Source organism: Elephantulus edwardii, unplaced genomic scaffold (genome assembly GCF_000299155.1).
Source record: "Elephantulus edwardii isolate Elephantulus edwardi_28Jun2011 unplaced genomic scaffold, EleEdw1.0 scaffold00017, whole genome shotgun sequence".
NCBI lineage: Eukaryota > Metazoa > Chordata > Mammalia > Macroscelidea > Macroscelididae > Elephantulus > Elephantulus edwardii.
Window position 1 is genome coordinate 14275188 of NW_006399767.1, and position 18224 is coordinate 14293411.

Sequence of the window (18224 nt, forward strand, 5' to 3'; positions counted from 1 at the left end):
TTGAGTGGGGGGGAAGGGGCTGTTGGGCAGACCTAAAACAGATCCCCCCCATGTTGGTTAAACTACCCCGGTCAAAGACAATTAACACACATTTAAAAAAAAAAAGAGAGAGAAAGAGACAATTAACACTTGCTTAGCTGATTCCTAAAATCAGGGTCATTTTTCATTTGCACCTCTATTGATCCTACTTCCAGAAACAACAACAAAAGAAAAACAGGTTTCCCTAGCTCCTTTCTTACAAAACTGACTGGAAATGAGTGGGGAACTGCTCAGCCAACTTGCTACATATAAAAGCACATTTAATGAGCCTTTCAAGCCCAGTGAGTGGGGAGAAGGAAGGGTTCACTGGAAACCCGATACTCGGTCAGCCAAGCTCGAGAGACAAGGCCCTTAGCATCAAACCCAGGGGACAAACAATCATCCCAAACCCCTTTGTTCTCCAGAAAGAGGTACTTCCTGGGGGCAGGAGACGGCATTGATTTTTATGGCAAAGTCCACCTAACAACTACCCTCCACCGGAGACCTGGCTGGGGTCTTTGTACAACCCACCTAACCATAAACCTTGTATCCCTACCCAAACCTCCTGGGGTCCCTGGATCCGCAAATACCTGTGACCGCCATAAACGCCCTTCAACAGCTCCCCGTTTACTGCCTGGCCTGCCTGCTGCTAAATGAGGGCATTTGTTTCAAATTTGCAAATACCGAAAGCACTGGAAACCCAAGTCCACCCCTAAAATGAAATGTTCTGCATTCCTCGGGGCCTGAAGCGCCACAGCTTCAAAAGCAGCAAGAGGCCCCGGCTGTTTACTCACTGGTGGGGCTATCGGGAGAGGTATTTCCCTGCTCCATGAGGAGACTCCTTTGATCCAGGCAGGGTGGGAAGGAGAGGGAGAGGGGAGTCACCCACGTCCGGGTCAGGCAGGGCCTACACTCTCCTTGCCCGCTCTCGGGGTGTCCGCTGGTGGAAGTGAGGGCCTGGGAAAGTGGGTCTCATGGGGAAGCCCGTGTAGAGACTCGCCTAAAATTGCTGCCTGGAGACAGAACAGGCCTGCTTGGCGGCCTCCACTGGGCCTCTCAGACTGTCTTCAAAAGGCCCCCCCATATCCCCCCCCCGGAACAAAGGTACTGAGGGCAAGTGAAGGCAGCCAAGACAGCACCCCAGCCTCGGAGGTAGAAATCCAGCGACAAGTTCCCCACCCCATTCCCTCAATCGACCAAGGAACTCAGGACACTGGGGTGGGAGTGTTTACTAAATAAAGGCCTTTTGTTTTAAGAAGGGGGTGGGGAGATCCTCCTCCAAGCCCCCAGGGCTGTTTCAGAGCCCAGCACCCCTCCCCCATTGCTCTTCCCGGAGCCGAGACCCCTGGGGTGGAGGAGGGAGCACAGATCACAGACTGCCAGGCTGCAGGCAAGTTGGGCATTTTTTAAATTGGTCAGTTTAACAATTGGTTTAATTTGCTAAATTAACCAGTTAGAATGATTTGCTCTTTGTAGCTGGGGCTACCATCCCCCCTTTTTTTTTCCATTAAGGCAGCAAGACAAGGTTTTCTTTGTGGTTTGCTTTGTTTTTCAGGTGGCTGGAAATGAACTTTGGAACTCAAATGCCATCTTAGTACCCCACCTCTCCAAGGACCTGCAGGTCTAGAAGATTCTTCTCCCAGCCAGGGAAAATACCACTCAGCTGGTTTTTATTTTTATTTTTTTATTATTATTATTTTTTATGTGTGTACTGTTGAATCGGATCTGACTGGTACAGGAGGCAACTGTTCCTCCTTCTCCAGCAGAGCATCTGGTGGATTTGAACCGCGCACCTCTGGGACTGCAGTGCAGCTTCTTGCCTCTAGGCCACCAGAGCTCACCACAGCTAGTTTTTAATAGAGGAGCAACAAAGGGATCAGAATGTGGAGTGTCACTTTGCATCCTTCCCAAGAGAGATACTGATGTTTTCTGTTAGACCCTAAAGACTGGGGGGGGGGGGACACGACAAGAACTTCAGAAACAGAAGGACAGGGTCAGGATTGCAAAGAGTCCTGAACAGTTTGACCAAAAGGCGAACGTACATATGTACGCATGCCCCCCAAAAACTTGCATTTCTCCAGATGTTAGGCAGAGGTCATGGTTCAACTTCTTCTGAACCCTGTGGAGAGTGAAAAGGTTTGCTCCTCCAGTCATTAATGAAAGGGAAATCCACATCCTTTGTGGCCCTACTACGTGCTAAGGCCTGTACCAACAGGTGTGGACACATCCATGCAAAAAAGTAGTTAAAGGCAGCTAGCGCATTACCACACAGGAATGACTAGGTTCCCACCTACGTGGTCTCCAGCACAGCGGAACCCAGGGTGCAGCTCCCAGAAAGCAGCAATGGTCTGGAATGTGGCACCACACCTGCAAGCCGGAACCTGTAACTATCTGTGACCTTCCACAAACACCAGGCAGAGGAGACCCAGGAGGCCAGGTTTCGTGAGAAAAGCTCAAACATGGGGATCCAGGCATTTCTAAAATCTTACTGCAAAGGTGAAAACCTTAAGCTGTGTGCAAACCTCCAAATGGTCCATTCAAAACCTTAACCACACCTCTTCATAACTGAAATGTGGTAAAGGAAACAAAACAAAACACAACAGAGCAATCTTGAATGCTACGGTTCCAAAACTCTCTCCAAATATGAGTTATCAATACACTTCTGACGTAGACAGAAAACTGAAAAGGTTCTGTCCACTCCATGACTCCAGCAGGGCAGCTTCTAAACCAACCTAGGGAAGCTCTCTCACCTGAAAATCCCACTCCCCAACCTCTGCCCTCCCCAAGGCACGTGTCTGTAACTTTTCATAGCTTCCAGTGGTGATAAACAAACAAGAGCTCTAAGCTGGGAGCACAAAGGAGATCCGCAATCAGGTCTGTTAACGTGTGGAGTAGTTTTGCAATCCTGAGCAGAACCACATTTCATGTCTCAGTTTCTTCACCTGTCGAATGGCCAGAAAACTACACCCCTAGTCCTCTGACCTCTGAGATTTGTTGCAAAGATTAAATGCCAGTGGGAATGACTGCAAAGCAGGGTACAGCTGTCAGTCATTACAGAGAATGTTCTCCCAAAGTAAACCCAATCCCGTCTTCTTAACGCTAAACCTCCTTTCAGCTATTCTCCTTTCTGTGCAAAAGAAGGTGTTCCCCACCCATGCATGCACCAGTAATTCAAATACTTGAAGACTAGCCAACTAGGTAGGCATTTCTGCCTACCCTTAGAAAGGAAGAAAGAAAAAACTATTTTTGCCTTTTTTGCATCCTCTCCCCCTCAGTAAGAACTCTTTCCCAAACCTCAGCAGAATCTGCTCAAACTTTTCCACTCCCCCTTGAACCCAGGGAATCAGGGCATTACACCCTAATGCTCACATCACCATTTGATCAAGTCTAAACGCATCTGTGCCCACATATTGGATAAGACTCCAGAATAAAACACAGCCCTCGGATCAAAGAGATCTCCCTAAAACGAAGGTGGGACGCAGAGCTGGGGTCACAGAAGTCTTGAAGTTTGCCATAGTAAGGCCCTTACGTCAAAGTCTCTCTTCTCAAATTGAGGCCTAGAAAGGGGGGACGGACCTGGTATAATCACATGGGCAGTTTGGGGAAAATGAGGGAGCAGGGTTCATGTCTCCCAGCTCCCAGGCCAGTGTTCTTTTCATAGCCTCCAGGAAGACCTAGGACCTAAGACCCACCTTTGAGACTGCATTCTTCCTGGTGTCATGGGAGGGTGATGTCACCCGTGAGAGAGGATACATCAGATAAGCCTGAAATTCCTTAATGAAATAAGCTTTAGCAGCTACCTGTCCCCTGAAGACACAGCCAACCTTGTGCATCAATTTTTCACATAAAACTAGAAGCACATCATCTGCAAGGCAGGAAAATCAGTCGTATTCCAAAGGGGCCTGGAGGTAGTCCGGGCGTCAGCAGTCAGAGATACACCGTGGAGTGGGCACAGCATTAAGGTTCAGGTTTCTCTTATTGTACGTTACAGGTAGCTGTGTCCACCCCACCACCACAGGAGGTAGAAGAGCAGTAGAGGAAAGGGTACATCTAAAGCCTAGGATTGGTGTGAGGTGGTAGTGATGATGGTATACTACTGAGTCAGAACCAAGCCATGGCTGGACCTTCCAGTGGGTTTTCAGAGGCAGTTAATCTCACAGGAGAAGATTGCCCATCCTTCTTCAGTGGAGCAGCTGGTGGCCTCAAACTTTGTACCTTTGGGTTTGCAGTGCATGCAGCATCTTGCCACTAGGCCACCAAAGCTCCCTAATATTAGGGTACCCAATCAAATCCACTAACATCAAGTCAATACTGACTCTCAGCAGCCTCAACCTTCCATGGAGTTTCTGAGGCTGTAGATCTTTATAGGAGAAGAGTGTCCATCTTTTTTCCTTAAAGCAGCTGGTGGATTCGAGTCACTAGTCTTTCAGCAGTGCAGTAAGTAAAGCGCTATGTCACAGAGCTCCTTGATACTAGTATGTTGTTGTTGTCATGTGATAACAAGTTGGAACCGACTCATAGCTGAAACAGTCACTCATTGCAAGATCCTCATCTCAGTGGGCGGTCAACATGCACGACCAAGTAGTCAGTACAAAATACCGTCTGGGCTCTTTTTTGTGGTCCCGTTGGGGCAACTGGCTGCTTCACCATGAAAATGAACATCTCCCTCAAAGCCACTGGCTTCCAAAAACTCACTGAAGTGGATGAACGCAAACTTCATACATTTTATGAGAAGCGAACTGCCACAGAAGTTGCTGCTGACTTTCTTGGTGACGAATAGAAGGGATGTGTTGTCTGGATCAGTGGTGGAAATGACAAACAAGGTTTTCCCAGGAAGCAGGGTGCCTGGACTCATGGCAGAGTTCACCTGCTGCTGAGTAAGGGGCACTCCTGTTACAGACCATGGAGAACTGGAGAGAGGAAGCACAAATCTGTTCAAGGTTGCATTGTGGATGCCAATCTGAGTATTCTCAACTCAGTTATTGTGAAGAAAGGTGAGAAGGCTATTCCAGGACTGACTGATCTACTGTGGCTCATCGCCTGTGGCCCAAAGAGCCGGCAGAATTCACAAACTCTTCAATCTCTCTAAGGAAGATGATGTCCATCAATTTGTTGTGAGAAAGCCACTGAACAAAGAAGGCAAGAAACCCAGGACCAAATCGCCCAAGAGTCAGTGTCTTATTACTCTATGTGTCCTGCAGCACACTTTGCTGAAGAAACAGCTCACTTAGATTTTGGCTAAGAGAACGAAGGAGGCCAAAGAAAAATGCCAGGAGCAGATCACCAAGAGACGGAGCCTGTCCTCTCTGAGAGCTTCTACCTCCAAATCCAAATCTAGTCAGAAACAGAATTTTCTATGCGTGGCAAATATATATATCTCTGAGAAGAATAGGAATCCCAGAACACTTGATCATTCTAATGCGAAACCTATACTTGGACCAGGAGGCAGTCGTCAGAACAGAGCAAGGGAACACTGCATGGTTCAAAATTGGGAAGGGCATACGCCAGGGATGCATCCTATCTCCATACCTTTTCAGCCTGTATGCTGAACAGATTATTCGGGATGTGGGGTCAAGATTGGTGGACGATCTATCAACAATCTGCACTATGCAGATGACACAACCCTGCTTGCTGAAACTGAAGAGGACCTGAAGCACCTGCTGCAGAGGGTCAAGGATTGCAGCCTCCAATATGCACTGAGGCTCAATGTCAAGAAGACAAAGATTCTCGGGTCAACTGGCAGCATCAGGATGGATGGTAAAGAGATTGAGATTGTTCACAGCTTTAGTTTGCTTGGCTCCACAGTCAACACTCTTGGCACCAGTAGCCAGGAAATTAAAAGGCGCATTGCCATGGGAAAGTCTGCTGCTAAGGACCTCTCCAAAGTACTGAAGAGCAATGGTGTCTCTCTGGAGACTAAGGTGCATTTGATACAGGCCATGGTCTTTGCAATCACTTGTTATGCATCAGAGAGTTGGACAATGACCAAGGAGGATAGAAGGAGAATTGATGCCTTTGAGCTGTGGTGCTGGAGAAGTGTACTGAGAGTACCATGGACTGCTAGGAAAACAAACAGATTCATCCTGGAAAGGGTTAAACCAGGTGGCTCCTTGGAGGCAAGGATTCTGAGGCTTCGTCTAACATACTTTGGACATGTTGTGAGGAGAGACCGGTCCTTGGAGAAGGACATCATGCTTGGGAGGGTGGAGGGACAACGCAGGAGAGGAAGGCCTTCTATGAGGTGGATTGATTCAGTGACTAGGATAATCGGGATGGGAGTGTCAGAGACAGTGTGACTGGCACAGGACAGAGTAGAGTTTAGGGCTGTTGTACATAATGTCGCTATGAGTTGCAAGCGACTCCGCGGCGCATAACAACAACAACACATATATATATCTCACCCGTGTCTCACTAGCACAAAGTTCTGGTGCACAAGGCTGCATCCACCCAGGAAAGTGGTGCCTAATCTAATCTGCACAAAGTCACCAAGAGAACAAGCTGATGCTCAGACCCCAAGAGTACATTAGGGCAGCCATAAATGTAGACATTCTCCTCACTGTCCCCCAAACACTAGCCCCAGGATGGGGGGGGGCAGGGTGCCTCCTGGAAAACAGGCAGTATATTCTAGGGTGGACTTGACCGCGCTGGCCTCCTCAGCCTCCCTATGAGGGCCTTCCAACTCTGACCACATAGCACCTCAGGAACCTCTCCCAGTGTTGATGAAAGTTCCATAAATCACAGAGTCGTTGAGTAGGGAAACCCCTACAGCCATCCAGTGACGACAGAAGGCCTTCCTTTGGGAATTATAAGTCTACACAGGCTGCCAGCAGCACACTGTACCATACTACCCACTCCCCAGAACCACACCACCATGCCGGGTGATGGTGGTCCCGACACAGCACTGACCACCCTCCAGAGAATCTGCTACAGACACAGAGGGCACGAGGGGCCCTCCCTGCAAGGGCAGAGAAGCTGTGCCCACATTGCTGAGTTGTTGTTGTAATACTGAAACCCATTTAGAAAATCTGCTCTTTATAATGAAGAAACCATTTCAAAAGCTGCCAGTCTAAAGGAACTTTGTTGAGTCCTAAAAAAAAAAAATTAGACAAAGGATGGGAAAGAAAAATTACACATTAAAGGGAGAAAAAGAGTCTGGAATGAGAAAGCAGGGACATCCAGAACGGCTGTTTTCCTATCCCGCCCATCTCTACAGCTGAAGAGTGCTACACTACCACTTAATGGTACAACCAAGGCAGGTATCAGCTGCATCTGAACTGTGCAAATGAGGAAACTGAAGTTCAGAAAGACTACAGGGACATGTGGCTAGACAGGGACTGAGCCTCGGACTAGGCCACTACAAAGCAGATGACATGGGACTAAATAAAGTTTCTCGTCTCTTCCTTTATCAGGAACTGATGTGTCATTTTCAGAAAAGAAGCACACAAGCTTTCAGACTCTTAGCCCAATGTCTAGAGCCCCTGGGCAGAGCAAATGGTTAAGCATTCAATTATCAAGAAAAAAGATGATGAGCTAAATCTACCTATAGATGTTCTAAGAAGACAATCTAGCAATTTGCTTCCAAAGATCACAGCCTTAAACCCCTTACACAGCAGTTCTGCTCTGCACACTGGGAGTCACCAGGAGTTGGAATCGATGCCACCACGCTGGTGTAACGCCTGTGACAGTCCAATGCCTCGACTTCATACGCAGGTGGTCATCACTGCCTCCACTTACTAACAAGGCGGCCTCTGCTTTCTCTCTCAAGTGCTCCCACTTGTACTTTGCTCCTGCAGCACGTACTTACTGTCCCACACAGTCTGGAAAGCACTCTCCTTCGATTTAGCACTTTTCCAAATGGTGTTTCTCATTATTCTTCATCTGATTCACATCTCTCTCCACTTCACCGCCTTCCCTTCTCCCACCTCCCGCCTCTGACAGCTACACCCACGGAAGACACTCAGGCATTTTCAACTGACTTCCTCCTAATCCCCTGGATAGTAATACTAGTATCTCAAATCACCACAACTCTTTCAAATTAAAATTCCTCCTCACTGGCTCATCAAGTGGTTCCCAAACTTGAGTACGTGTAAAAACCTCCTAGAAAGATCTTTAAAATGCAGTTTCCCAGGGAGCTCTGGTGGTCTGGTGGCAAGAAGCTGCACTGCAATCCCAAAGGCATGCAGTTCAAATCCACTAGATTCTCCACTGGAGAAGGAGGGGGCAATCTCCTCCTGTGCCATTCAGATCTGATTTGACAGCACACAACAACAACAAAAAAAAGCAAAAAAATGCAGTGTTCTTAAAATCTGAACTATGTGACTGTTTTAGTGATTCAAAAAACAAAACAAAAAAACACAATCTAATAACGGGAAAAATCAATACATTTTCTGACCCCTCTCCCCAAGATTCTGAGGGGTAGGTTTGTAACATCTCTAAAGTTGGTGTCTGTACCACACTTTTCAGACACAAGAATCTACATCTTTCTAATACAATCCTTTTACCATGAATCAGGACCTCATCTTCCAAAGTTACACACACATCGAAGCGACCGTGTGCATATCTTAAATTTAATAAAAGGCAGTTCAACAAAAACAACTCATTGTCATCAAGCATCATCCTCCAGACAGTTTTCAGGGAGGAGAGTGTTCCTATTTCTCCTCCAGAACAGCTGGTGGGTTCAAGCCACCTGCCTTTAACTCCTTACCCAGTAGGCCACTAGGGCTCCCTTCAAAAAGCAGTAATAAGACAGAACTCTTACCTCCCAGGACAGAGGCTAGGGTTCACTTCCTGGTCAGTGCACTCCTGCACATCCACTCCCTGTCAGTGGAAACCTGTGTTCTGCTGTGATGCTTCAACAGTTCTCAGAATGAGACAGATGAGGAAGAAAGGTCTGTAGATCTTCTAAAACACTTAAACTAATGAAAACCCAACGGCTCACAAATGGTCCAGCCCCCGTTGATCGTGGAGATGGCACAGGCCCAGGTGCATCCACTCCTCTGTGCCTGATCTATGACCTTGAGCCAAGGACCGACCTGACAGCAGCCAACAACCACACACATTGAACAGAAACCTACATACAACTCCCAGGATACACAGTCAATTTAGGTCCCATTCGCCTTGCAGTCATTCAATACACACCTCCGTTAGTGCACACACGGGAGATAACAGTTTGGCAATCCCAAACTAAGTAGCAAGAGAGGGAATGCGCCTGTGACCGTCAACCTTTCAAACAAAGCTTCCTTCCTGCCCTACTGCTGTTTGGGGAGCATTACTGTAAGGAAAATGGCCTCAAATGCAGAGATGGAAAAAGTGACAGAGGGCTTCCTCAAACCGCTGATTAGCTGTGGCAGCTACTCCCCCAGCTCCACCAAAGTGCTGGGGGCTTGGCGGGGGCCTGACTGTGCACTCGGCAGTGGACTCAGAAAACCCCAAGACAGGACTCTACCCCAGCCACAGTGAGGAGCCCCCACACCCTCAGGGAAAAGGACTGGGTGGATGGAGGCGGGCAGAACAGGAGGCAATGGAGAGGCGGGCCAGCAGTTCAAGGGAGGGCTGGAGCCAGCCCCGGAGCCATGGCCCCAAGCCCATAACCCCACCAAGAGGCTCAGGCCAGGGCTGGTGCCAGGGGCACAGCAGCAAAGCAGCATGCTGCTAAGGTTGGGGAGCAGAGGGAGGCTGAGGGACACAAGCCAAGGACACCCAACCCTCCTTAATGAACCTTTCTTCCATCAGAAAAACACCAAAGACTGAGTCTCTGGCCCCAGAATGCTGTTGGCTCAAATATTAGCATCTGAACCGGCCAACCTCTCTCTATCCCAGACAAGTCTCACAGAAGCTGCATTGGCTGAAACACAAACTCACAAATACATCCTCACTCCAAAATACAAAATGCTTCAAAAGACCAGCAAACGCTACAACTGTCAAAGGCCAGCTGAGACGGGTCTCTTTTCATGAACCAAACATATTCCTGAAAAGTCGTCCGTGGACCAAATTTCTGCCTAACAAATCCAATTTCTCCAACTGGCTTTCATTCTAAAACAAGAAAGACTCTCCTCCAGGAAAATCTGAGGCTCTAAGAGGACTAAGCATCACCACCAATACTGCAAACCTTGAGCCACACAGTCAGTGCCTACCCAAAGTGGTTACACACCGCACTGAACAAAGTTCATCATTGCTGCTGGGTGTTATTACCAAGTACATTTTTTAACTCACAGAGAACCTATATAACAGAGCAAAACTGCTCCCTAGGCCTCTAGAACTCCAGGCCATGCCACAATCTATTAAGGATCTTGTTTAAATGCAGATTCTGAATCTAATCTGTGCTCCTAGGGGTTGCTGGGAACCCCTGCTGCTTGTCAGTGAAACTTATTTTGAGGGTAAAGCTGCCAATAATCAATCTATAGCTTAGGTGCTAACCAAAAAGTTGGTGGTTTAGAAGAAAGGCCTGGCGATCCTCTTCTGTGAAGATTACCGCCTGGGAAAGCCTATGGGGCAGTTCTACTTTGTAACACATGGAGGGGCCGGAATTAACTTTGTAGCGACAGGTCTCTGGTGAAGTTCACTGAGAACAATCTCAACACTTATTTATAAGCTGCAGGCGTCTAAGGGAAGGTCAACTTCCTGTAGAGGTAGTGGTGTCACCATGAAAGCATTCCCCCCACCTCCTACAGGGAGTAGCGACCACACTGGCTGCCACTGTCAGAGGAGGTGACACTGTCTATAAAATCTGTATAGTATTTCAGCAGAAATTGATTTATATTTAATTTTTTAAATCTCTGTAGTTAGAACAAAAACATTTCTCAAAAGCCCAAATTCCCTGTGTCAATATAACTATTGAGCCATTAAGATGCTACGATAATTTACTTTTTGAACCTTCTAATGTGTTCCAGGAAGCTCTGGTGGCTTAGTTGTAAAGAACTGTGCTGCAAACACAAAGATACGCAGTTCAAATCCACCAGCTACTCGATGGAAAAAAGATGGGCAATCTCCTCCCATGAGATTTACTCCCTCTGAAAATTCACTGCAGGGTCAGCTATGGATCAGTTCTGACTCAACAGTACACAACAAAAACGTGGTCTAAGGGAGCTCTGGTGGCCTAGGAGCAAGAAGCTGCACTGCAATCCCAGAGGTATATGGTTCAAATCCACCAGATGCTCTGCTGAAGAAGGAGGGTCACTCTCCTCCTGTACCAGTCTGATCCGATTTGATGGTACACGCACAAAAAAAAGAAATTAAAATTTTAAAAAAAACACACAAAAAATCCAAAAGCGTGGTCTAGCCAGAGCTCTCATTATGATCCAAATGGGACGACATTTTGAATAATATGTTCTTGTTTGCATACATGACAAGCATAAATTTTTTGGCTTTCTCAGTCACTGACTTAATAAAATTTTCTGGTGTTTCAGTTACTAATAATGTTGTAATTAATACTGTAATTCAATGTAAAAAGATTGCATAGAACTTTATTGTTGCTGTTGTTAGGTGGCATCAAGTCAGGTGCAACTCATAGCACTCTATGAACAACAGAACAAAACAATGTCCTGTGATCCACCACCCTCACCATCTTACTATATTTGAGCTCATTTTTGTAGCCACTATCTCAGTTCATCTGATTGAAGAACTTCCTCTTTTGTTTCTCACCCTCTTATGAAGCATGATGTCCAAGAACTGATCTCTCCCGATAACACGTCCATGAGATGCAGTCTTATCATCCTTGCATCTAAGGACCATTCTGGATGTACTTCTTAGAAAACAGACTTGTTCATTCTCTGGTAGTCCACAGTACAGTCAATATTCTTTGCCAAGACCATAATGCCAAGTATCTACTTTTCTTTGATCTTTATTCATTGTCCACTATCCGGATGCATATAAGACCAGTTGGCATGAGTCTGACAAAATGCCAAGCCTCAAAATGACCTCTTGGCTTTGGAACCATTTAAAGATGTCTTCTGCAGCAGATTTTCCAACATAATACATCATTTGATTCTTCACTGTTGCTACCTTGGGTGTTGACTGGGGAACCAAGTATAAAGAAATCTTTTACAAGGGTAATCTCCTTTTACCATGGTATTGCTTATTGGTCCAGGTGTGAAGATTTTTGTTTCTTTATGTTGAAATATAATCCATGCTGAGGTGTAGTCTTTGACTTTCATCAGTAAATGCTTTAAGCCCTCCTTACCTTCAACAAGCAAGGTTGTGCAATCTGCATATTATAGACTGTTAAAGACTCTTCCTCAAATCCTAATGCTGCATTCTTCTTCATAAGAAGAGCTTTTTATTACTCAGTGGACATAAATATGGGTGAAAGATTCAACCCTGACACACACTTTTCCCGACTTTAAACTACACCTAACTTTTATCCCCTTGTTCTGTTTGAATAACTATCTTATGGTATGTATCCAGGTTTCTCATGATCACAATTAAGCATTCTGAAAGTCCCATTCTTCACAATGTCATCTACAGTTTATTATGATGCACAGTTGAGTATCTCTGCTCAGTCACTAAAACTCTCTCAGGTAAACTCCTTTCTGGTGTTTTCAGCTAAGAATCTGACATGTAAATTTTGTTCAACATCCCTTTCTGACTCGATATTGAACATTTGGCAGTCCCACTGCAATTATCTTTTGAAATTATCTTCATTAAATTTTATGTACATGTGATATTGCTCTATAATTTCCACATTCTGTTGGATTATCTCCTAGGTTGGCCAGGTGGAGAACTCTTCCACATTTCTTGTCATAGACAAGTTAGCACTTTAAGCATTTCAAGTACCTGTTAAAACATTCTCAAAACTGGTATTCCATCAATTGCTGGAGCTTTGTTTTTCATCAATGCCTTTGGGGCAAACTAGAGTGATCGCTTCCATATGTTGAGTTCATCATCTACTATCTTCTGAAAAGGTTGCCCATCATCCAACTCTTTTTTGGAACAATGTCACTGTGTATTCGTTTCATCTTCTTGTCATGTTCCCATGTTGTCTAATATTTTGCCCACAGAACCCTTCACTTTGCAATTCTAAGCCTGACATTTTTTCCTTTGGTCCTTCCAGCTTGAGAAGTGCTCATTCCTTTGTTTCTATGTTCTTTCTTTTTTGGTTGTCTAACTCCAGGTCTTTGTGCATTTTATTATACCTTACTTTGTCTTTTCAAAGGCATTTTGGTGGCACTATGGCTAATGCATTCGGCTACTAACCAAAACATTAGTAGCTTGAACCCACAAGATGCTCCACAGGAGAAATATGATGCAATTTGCTCCTATAAAGATTTCTAGACTCGGACATGCTATGGGCAGCTTGACTGTGTCCTCCAAGGTTTCTGTGAGCCACAATCAACTCGAGGGCAGTGGGTTTGTTTTTTAAATTTTTTCTTCTCAAACTACCTTTTAATATTTTGCTCAGCTTTATTTCATCATTTCTTCCATGTGCTTTGCTCTGCATCCAAGAACAATTTTCAGAACCTCTTCTAGCATCCATTTGGACCCTCATTGCTCTCCTCGTTTTGCTGTTGTTTTAATGACATTCTGCTTTCTTTATGTCTGATATTCTTGATGTCATGCTTGTCTAATCAATGTCATTAATGTTCAGTGCATCAAATTGACCATGGAAATGGTCTCTAAATTCAGGTGGGATATACGCAAGGTCACACTTTGCTCTCGTGGATGTTTTCATTTTCTTCAGCTTCCACCTGAACTTGCATCTGAACAACTGATGGTCCGTTTCACAATCAGGCCCTGGCCTTGTTCTGATTGATGCTATGGTGCTTCACCCTCGTCTCTTTCCACAGACGTAATCTACTCAATTCCTATATATTCCGCCCAGCAAGGTCCACACATACAACTGCTATTTTATTTATATTTGCTGAGGAGGTGGAGAAATAAGTTGAATAAGTGAGTAAGTTGTTGGTCTTGCAAAATTCTATCATGCCTTATATTCCAACTACACATCCTTCATCATGTTGTTATTGGTATTCACATAATACAAGGAACATCTACAACTATACCACGTCTTCTTCTACCATTAAAATTGATAATGAACATTATTAAAGATTTCTACAGAGTCTGATGTGCTATGTTACTGTAAAAGGCGGAGAATTCATGGGGAAAGCCAGACCCGTCACATGAAAACTCTGCTGGGGGGAACCCAAAAAGGTCAGAAATAGGATAGGAAGGTATGACCCTTTGATTCAGAAGAACAGGCAACTTCAAACCCAAAGAATCTGGAAAGCGTGCAAAGGACCTCAAATGCTAAGGATGGAAAAGGGGGTGGCAAGACACACAAGGGGGCTAACTTAAAAGGAAGGAATGACCAGAGAAAACTAACCCCCACTACCTAGACAATTCTGTCTCACACACACACAAAAAAAAAAAACCACTGAGTGTCTTTAAAGAAAAAAAAAAACCCAAAAACCCACAAAGTGGCTATCAAGTTCACTTCCACTCCTGGCAATCCCTGCGCATCAAAACAGAACTGTGTACTTCCTAGGTCACCAGGCATTTCTTTCTACTCAGGCCTCTGAGTAGACTTTAACCTCCAAACTTGCAGTCAGCAGCCAAGTGTTTAACTATTAGTACCACCCAGGAACTCCCAGGTATGTCTTCATTTGTAATGAGAATGGAAAGTTCTGACAGAAACAAGGTGGGCAATGTTCATTGTTGGGAATGACTGGAAAGCTGGTCAAGTGTGATGGAAACATTCTAAAAGGGAGGCAAGAATAGAAACAGGCCCTTTATATACTTCACTGCATGTGACACACAACTCCAGGGAGCACCTTTTCACAGGAGGCAAACGGATCAAGATATCTGCTCTGAATGAGTCTGAGTTACTTCTTTGCCAAATAGTTCATGTCCCCTCATCAAGCTCTCTCCATCTTGCCACCCTAAACACCAGGAGTTGACTACTTCTAACCTGTAGGCCATGTGGAGACACCGAGGTTTCTGAGACAGGGTGCATCACGCTGCAAGTAGAGTTTTGGCAAATGAAGTACCAGGAGACTACCCCTGCCCTCCCACTATCCTCCTCAATGTCTGAGAAAACTCATCACTGATAAGAGCAACTAAATTATAGGCTACAGAGCCTTGGGGGATCTGCAGGTCAGCTATCCCACAATGTGACAACTCAATTTCCCCAAAGAAATAAATCCTGGGAGAGGGAAAAACCCAGGGAGGGGGAGGGGGCTGGCAGTGACCATCAATAGCTATTCAAGCAGTTGGAGTTAAGATCTCCAGGTTTCAAACATTAAGCCCTCTCATCCTCCTCCTTTACCATATTTATCACAATACGGATCTTAAAGTTTGGAAAGTTACTCAGCCATTTACAGCATAATTACCCGAACTTCAAACTGGTCTCCTCCACAAACCTAACCAGCCTAGGTCTCTTACTCCAGCCTTATTAACAGCAGGGTCTCACTACAACTCTAGCTAATGATGCAGTTAAACAACAAGATGGAAAACTCTACTGTGATCTATTAAAAAATCGTTGCCCCCTGAAGTCATGCTGTCCAGGGGTGGGTCGAGTCCCGGATTCCACCAGAAGACAGCAGGCGCCTCAGCTGAAATTGTTTACAGCACATGGCCAGGTTCCACAACAAGACACATTTGGTGGAACTGATTTAAGGCTCTCATTAAATTGTTTCTGTTGAGCACAAGACATCTCCCTCAACACCCCCACACACATCCCCCTGGAGGAGATTCCAGACCTCCAGTCCCAAGCCCTCAGCCTGCCCTAACTTCCCCCACAGCTAAACACCCGTTACCGGATTAACATTGATTAACATCAGAGCCATCTTCTCACGGAAGGAATTTCGGAATTTAGCATTTGTTGAACAAGAGCCACAACTCCATTAGAAATTTACCGTGGACTCTAGAATGGCCAACAGAAAAAAGGCAGCTGTATGGGACAACCAGAACCCCTAAACCCAAGCAGGCAACCCGGGGGGGGGGGTGCTGGTGAGCCCAGGCTGGGCCCCAGATCCTGGCAGCACAAGAAACATCCATACTTCCTCTGGAAGCAGATGTGCATTCTGCCAGGAGCAATAACCACTCTACACATCAGAAGGAACACAGGGCAGCTCCAGAAACACCTCCTAGAAATCCCTGAAACTCGTGCTTACCTCTCTGTCCCAGTTTACAACTACCTCTCCTTATACCGCAGGGGTGGGGGAAAAGTTGATTCCATCAGTTACCAAAACCACTCCACAGCTGGCAGGCCGGCCTGGGAGGCGCAAGAAAAGGCCATTTCTAGTGCACCCCCCCCCCCAGCCCAACGGCCACTTCTCAAAGGAGAGGCCAAAAGAAACTAGGATGAGGTCTCCTGGCACAGCTGTCCAAGAGGGAGCTTCTATGAGGGTCACCACCAAAGATCTTGTGTGTTTGGGGGGTAAGAGTAGATTTTCAATCCAGGCAGCTGAGGTGTGTGCAGATGATAGCTTGGTGTTTTTCCTGTGTGTCCCTTCCACAGCTCCGTGGTGACTCTCAGGTGTGACCAAACTAGGAAATACAGGTTGGGGGGTATTGAAGGGGAGCGCTTCTGTCTGCCCTGGGGATGCAGGCCACACCCTCATCAAAATGCGGAGGCCCTCCAAGAAAAGACAGAATGAACTCTTTCTGCCCAGAGAGATTTTCTTTCTTCCACGAGGACAGACAGGATGTAAATCCAGGAACCAGCAGAACAAACCCCGTCCGCACCTTTGCAGGCCGGCCATGCCCGATTTTGGCAGCAGCCTTCACACATTAGTACCTCGACAGCCTGGGACTCCCACTCCCCTAATTCGGCCAAGGCAGGGATTGGACTCAGGGTTTCGAGCCCAGAAGCTAAAGGAGGTGGAGAGGTCCCTAATTCCTCTTTTCCCCCTCTTCCCTCACAAGCAGGGCTGTTCAGGATCCTAGCTTTGCCCAGGAACTTGGAGTCAGGAAGCCGGGAGCGCTGGGCCGGCGTAGGTAACAAAGATTCAGAGCTTTGTGCGCCCCAGGTCTGTCCGGCATCCGGCCCAACTGTGCCTCCTTTACCTGGGCTGAGCCTGGGGGACCGTCTCTCTTACCACCCAGCCACTCGCCACGGTGGGTAGTACTATCTCCTCCCAAAAGAAACTGTCCATCTGGGCCCGAAGCCTGTAACTCCGGCAAATGCCAAACAAACTCTCTGGCCAAACCAGGTAAACTCTTGTGGAGGCTGGAAAAGCGTCTCCACCGGCGCCGGAGAAGGGGCCCAGATCGAATCCATAGGAGCCTAGCCGGGTTCCTGGCCCCTCGTTCCCCGGACAAGCCTCTCCACTCCAGGATTTCTTTCTCTGCCCTGCAGCCTAAATCCACCCTCCTTCCCGAGCGCCTCGTTTGCCTGCGGGGCTCCCGCGCTTCGCAAGCCCCGCTTCCCCAGAACGACGGAACTCACCGCCCAGCAGCAGTAGCAGGACGCTAAGAAAAGGCAGCCTAGGCGGGCTGCCTCGGGCTCCGCGCGCAGCTCGCATCGCAGCGGGCTCCAGGAGGACGACCGAGGGCGCACGGAGAGCGCGTGGACTACGCTCCGCGGCCGGCCCGAGAGGCTGAGCGCACCGGAGCGCGGGAGCCGCTGCAGCCGCAGCCGGAGCCCGAGTTCGAGCCGGAGGCGTCCGGAGCCCTAGCCGCGCGCTCCCGGCACCCCCGAGTCCCCGCGCGCCGCCGCCACCCTAAAGCTCCGCCCAGCGACGCCCCCTCCTCGCCGGCCTGCGCGCGGCGCCCCGCCCCCTGGACGCCCCCTCCCCGCTGCGGTAAAGGAGGAGCTCGCTGTTGGCGTGGAGGAGGGATCTGAGAGAGATAGGGAGCAGAAGGAGGGAGGTAGGGGGACTCCAGAGATACCAGGGACCTAAGCGATGTTGGGGAGTGCAGGCTTCTCCCACCGCTTGCACTCTGCAGGAGACCCGAGGGAACCAGAGTGATTTTTGTGATTTTACTTGACCGTTGGGGAAGATGATTCATTCTGGTCCTGGGCCTTCCTAGGGGGTTCCACCATCAGTTTCCCAAGAACTCTCGAGAATGGGGCTGGGATGGGCGTGGGAGTGGGCCAGAAGGAAGAGAAGGGAAAGGGTGAGCTCTGTCCTCCTCTGGAAGGAGAGGGGGTGACCTAGGACAGCGGGGTGTCCAGAGGTGGTGTGGAGTCCCCGGACAGCTGCAGCCTGGAGGAGGAGAGGAGGAGTGCGTGACTTGGCTCAGATTTGGCTCTGGACCAATCTGAACCC

The 18224-nt window shown here is 47.4% G+C and overlaps 1 protein-coding gene across 1 annotated transcript in view; it reads right to left on the reverse strand.

Moving 5' to 3' along the window:
• Positions 1-18224, reverse strand: part of KLC4 (kinesin light chain 4) — a 52749-nt gene that overhangs the window by 19877 nt on the left and 14648 nt on the right. Inside the window, exons 17-18 of the mRNA XM_006882144.1 lie at positions 17648-17793; positions 17402-17578 (exon numbers count right to left, since the gene is read on the reverse strand). Of these exons, the coding sequence (XP_006882206.1) occupies positions 17402-17578; positions 17648-17793 (323 nt within the window). The remainder of the gene's footprint in view (positions 1-17401; positions 17579-17647; positions 17794-18224) is intronic.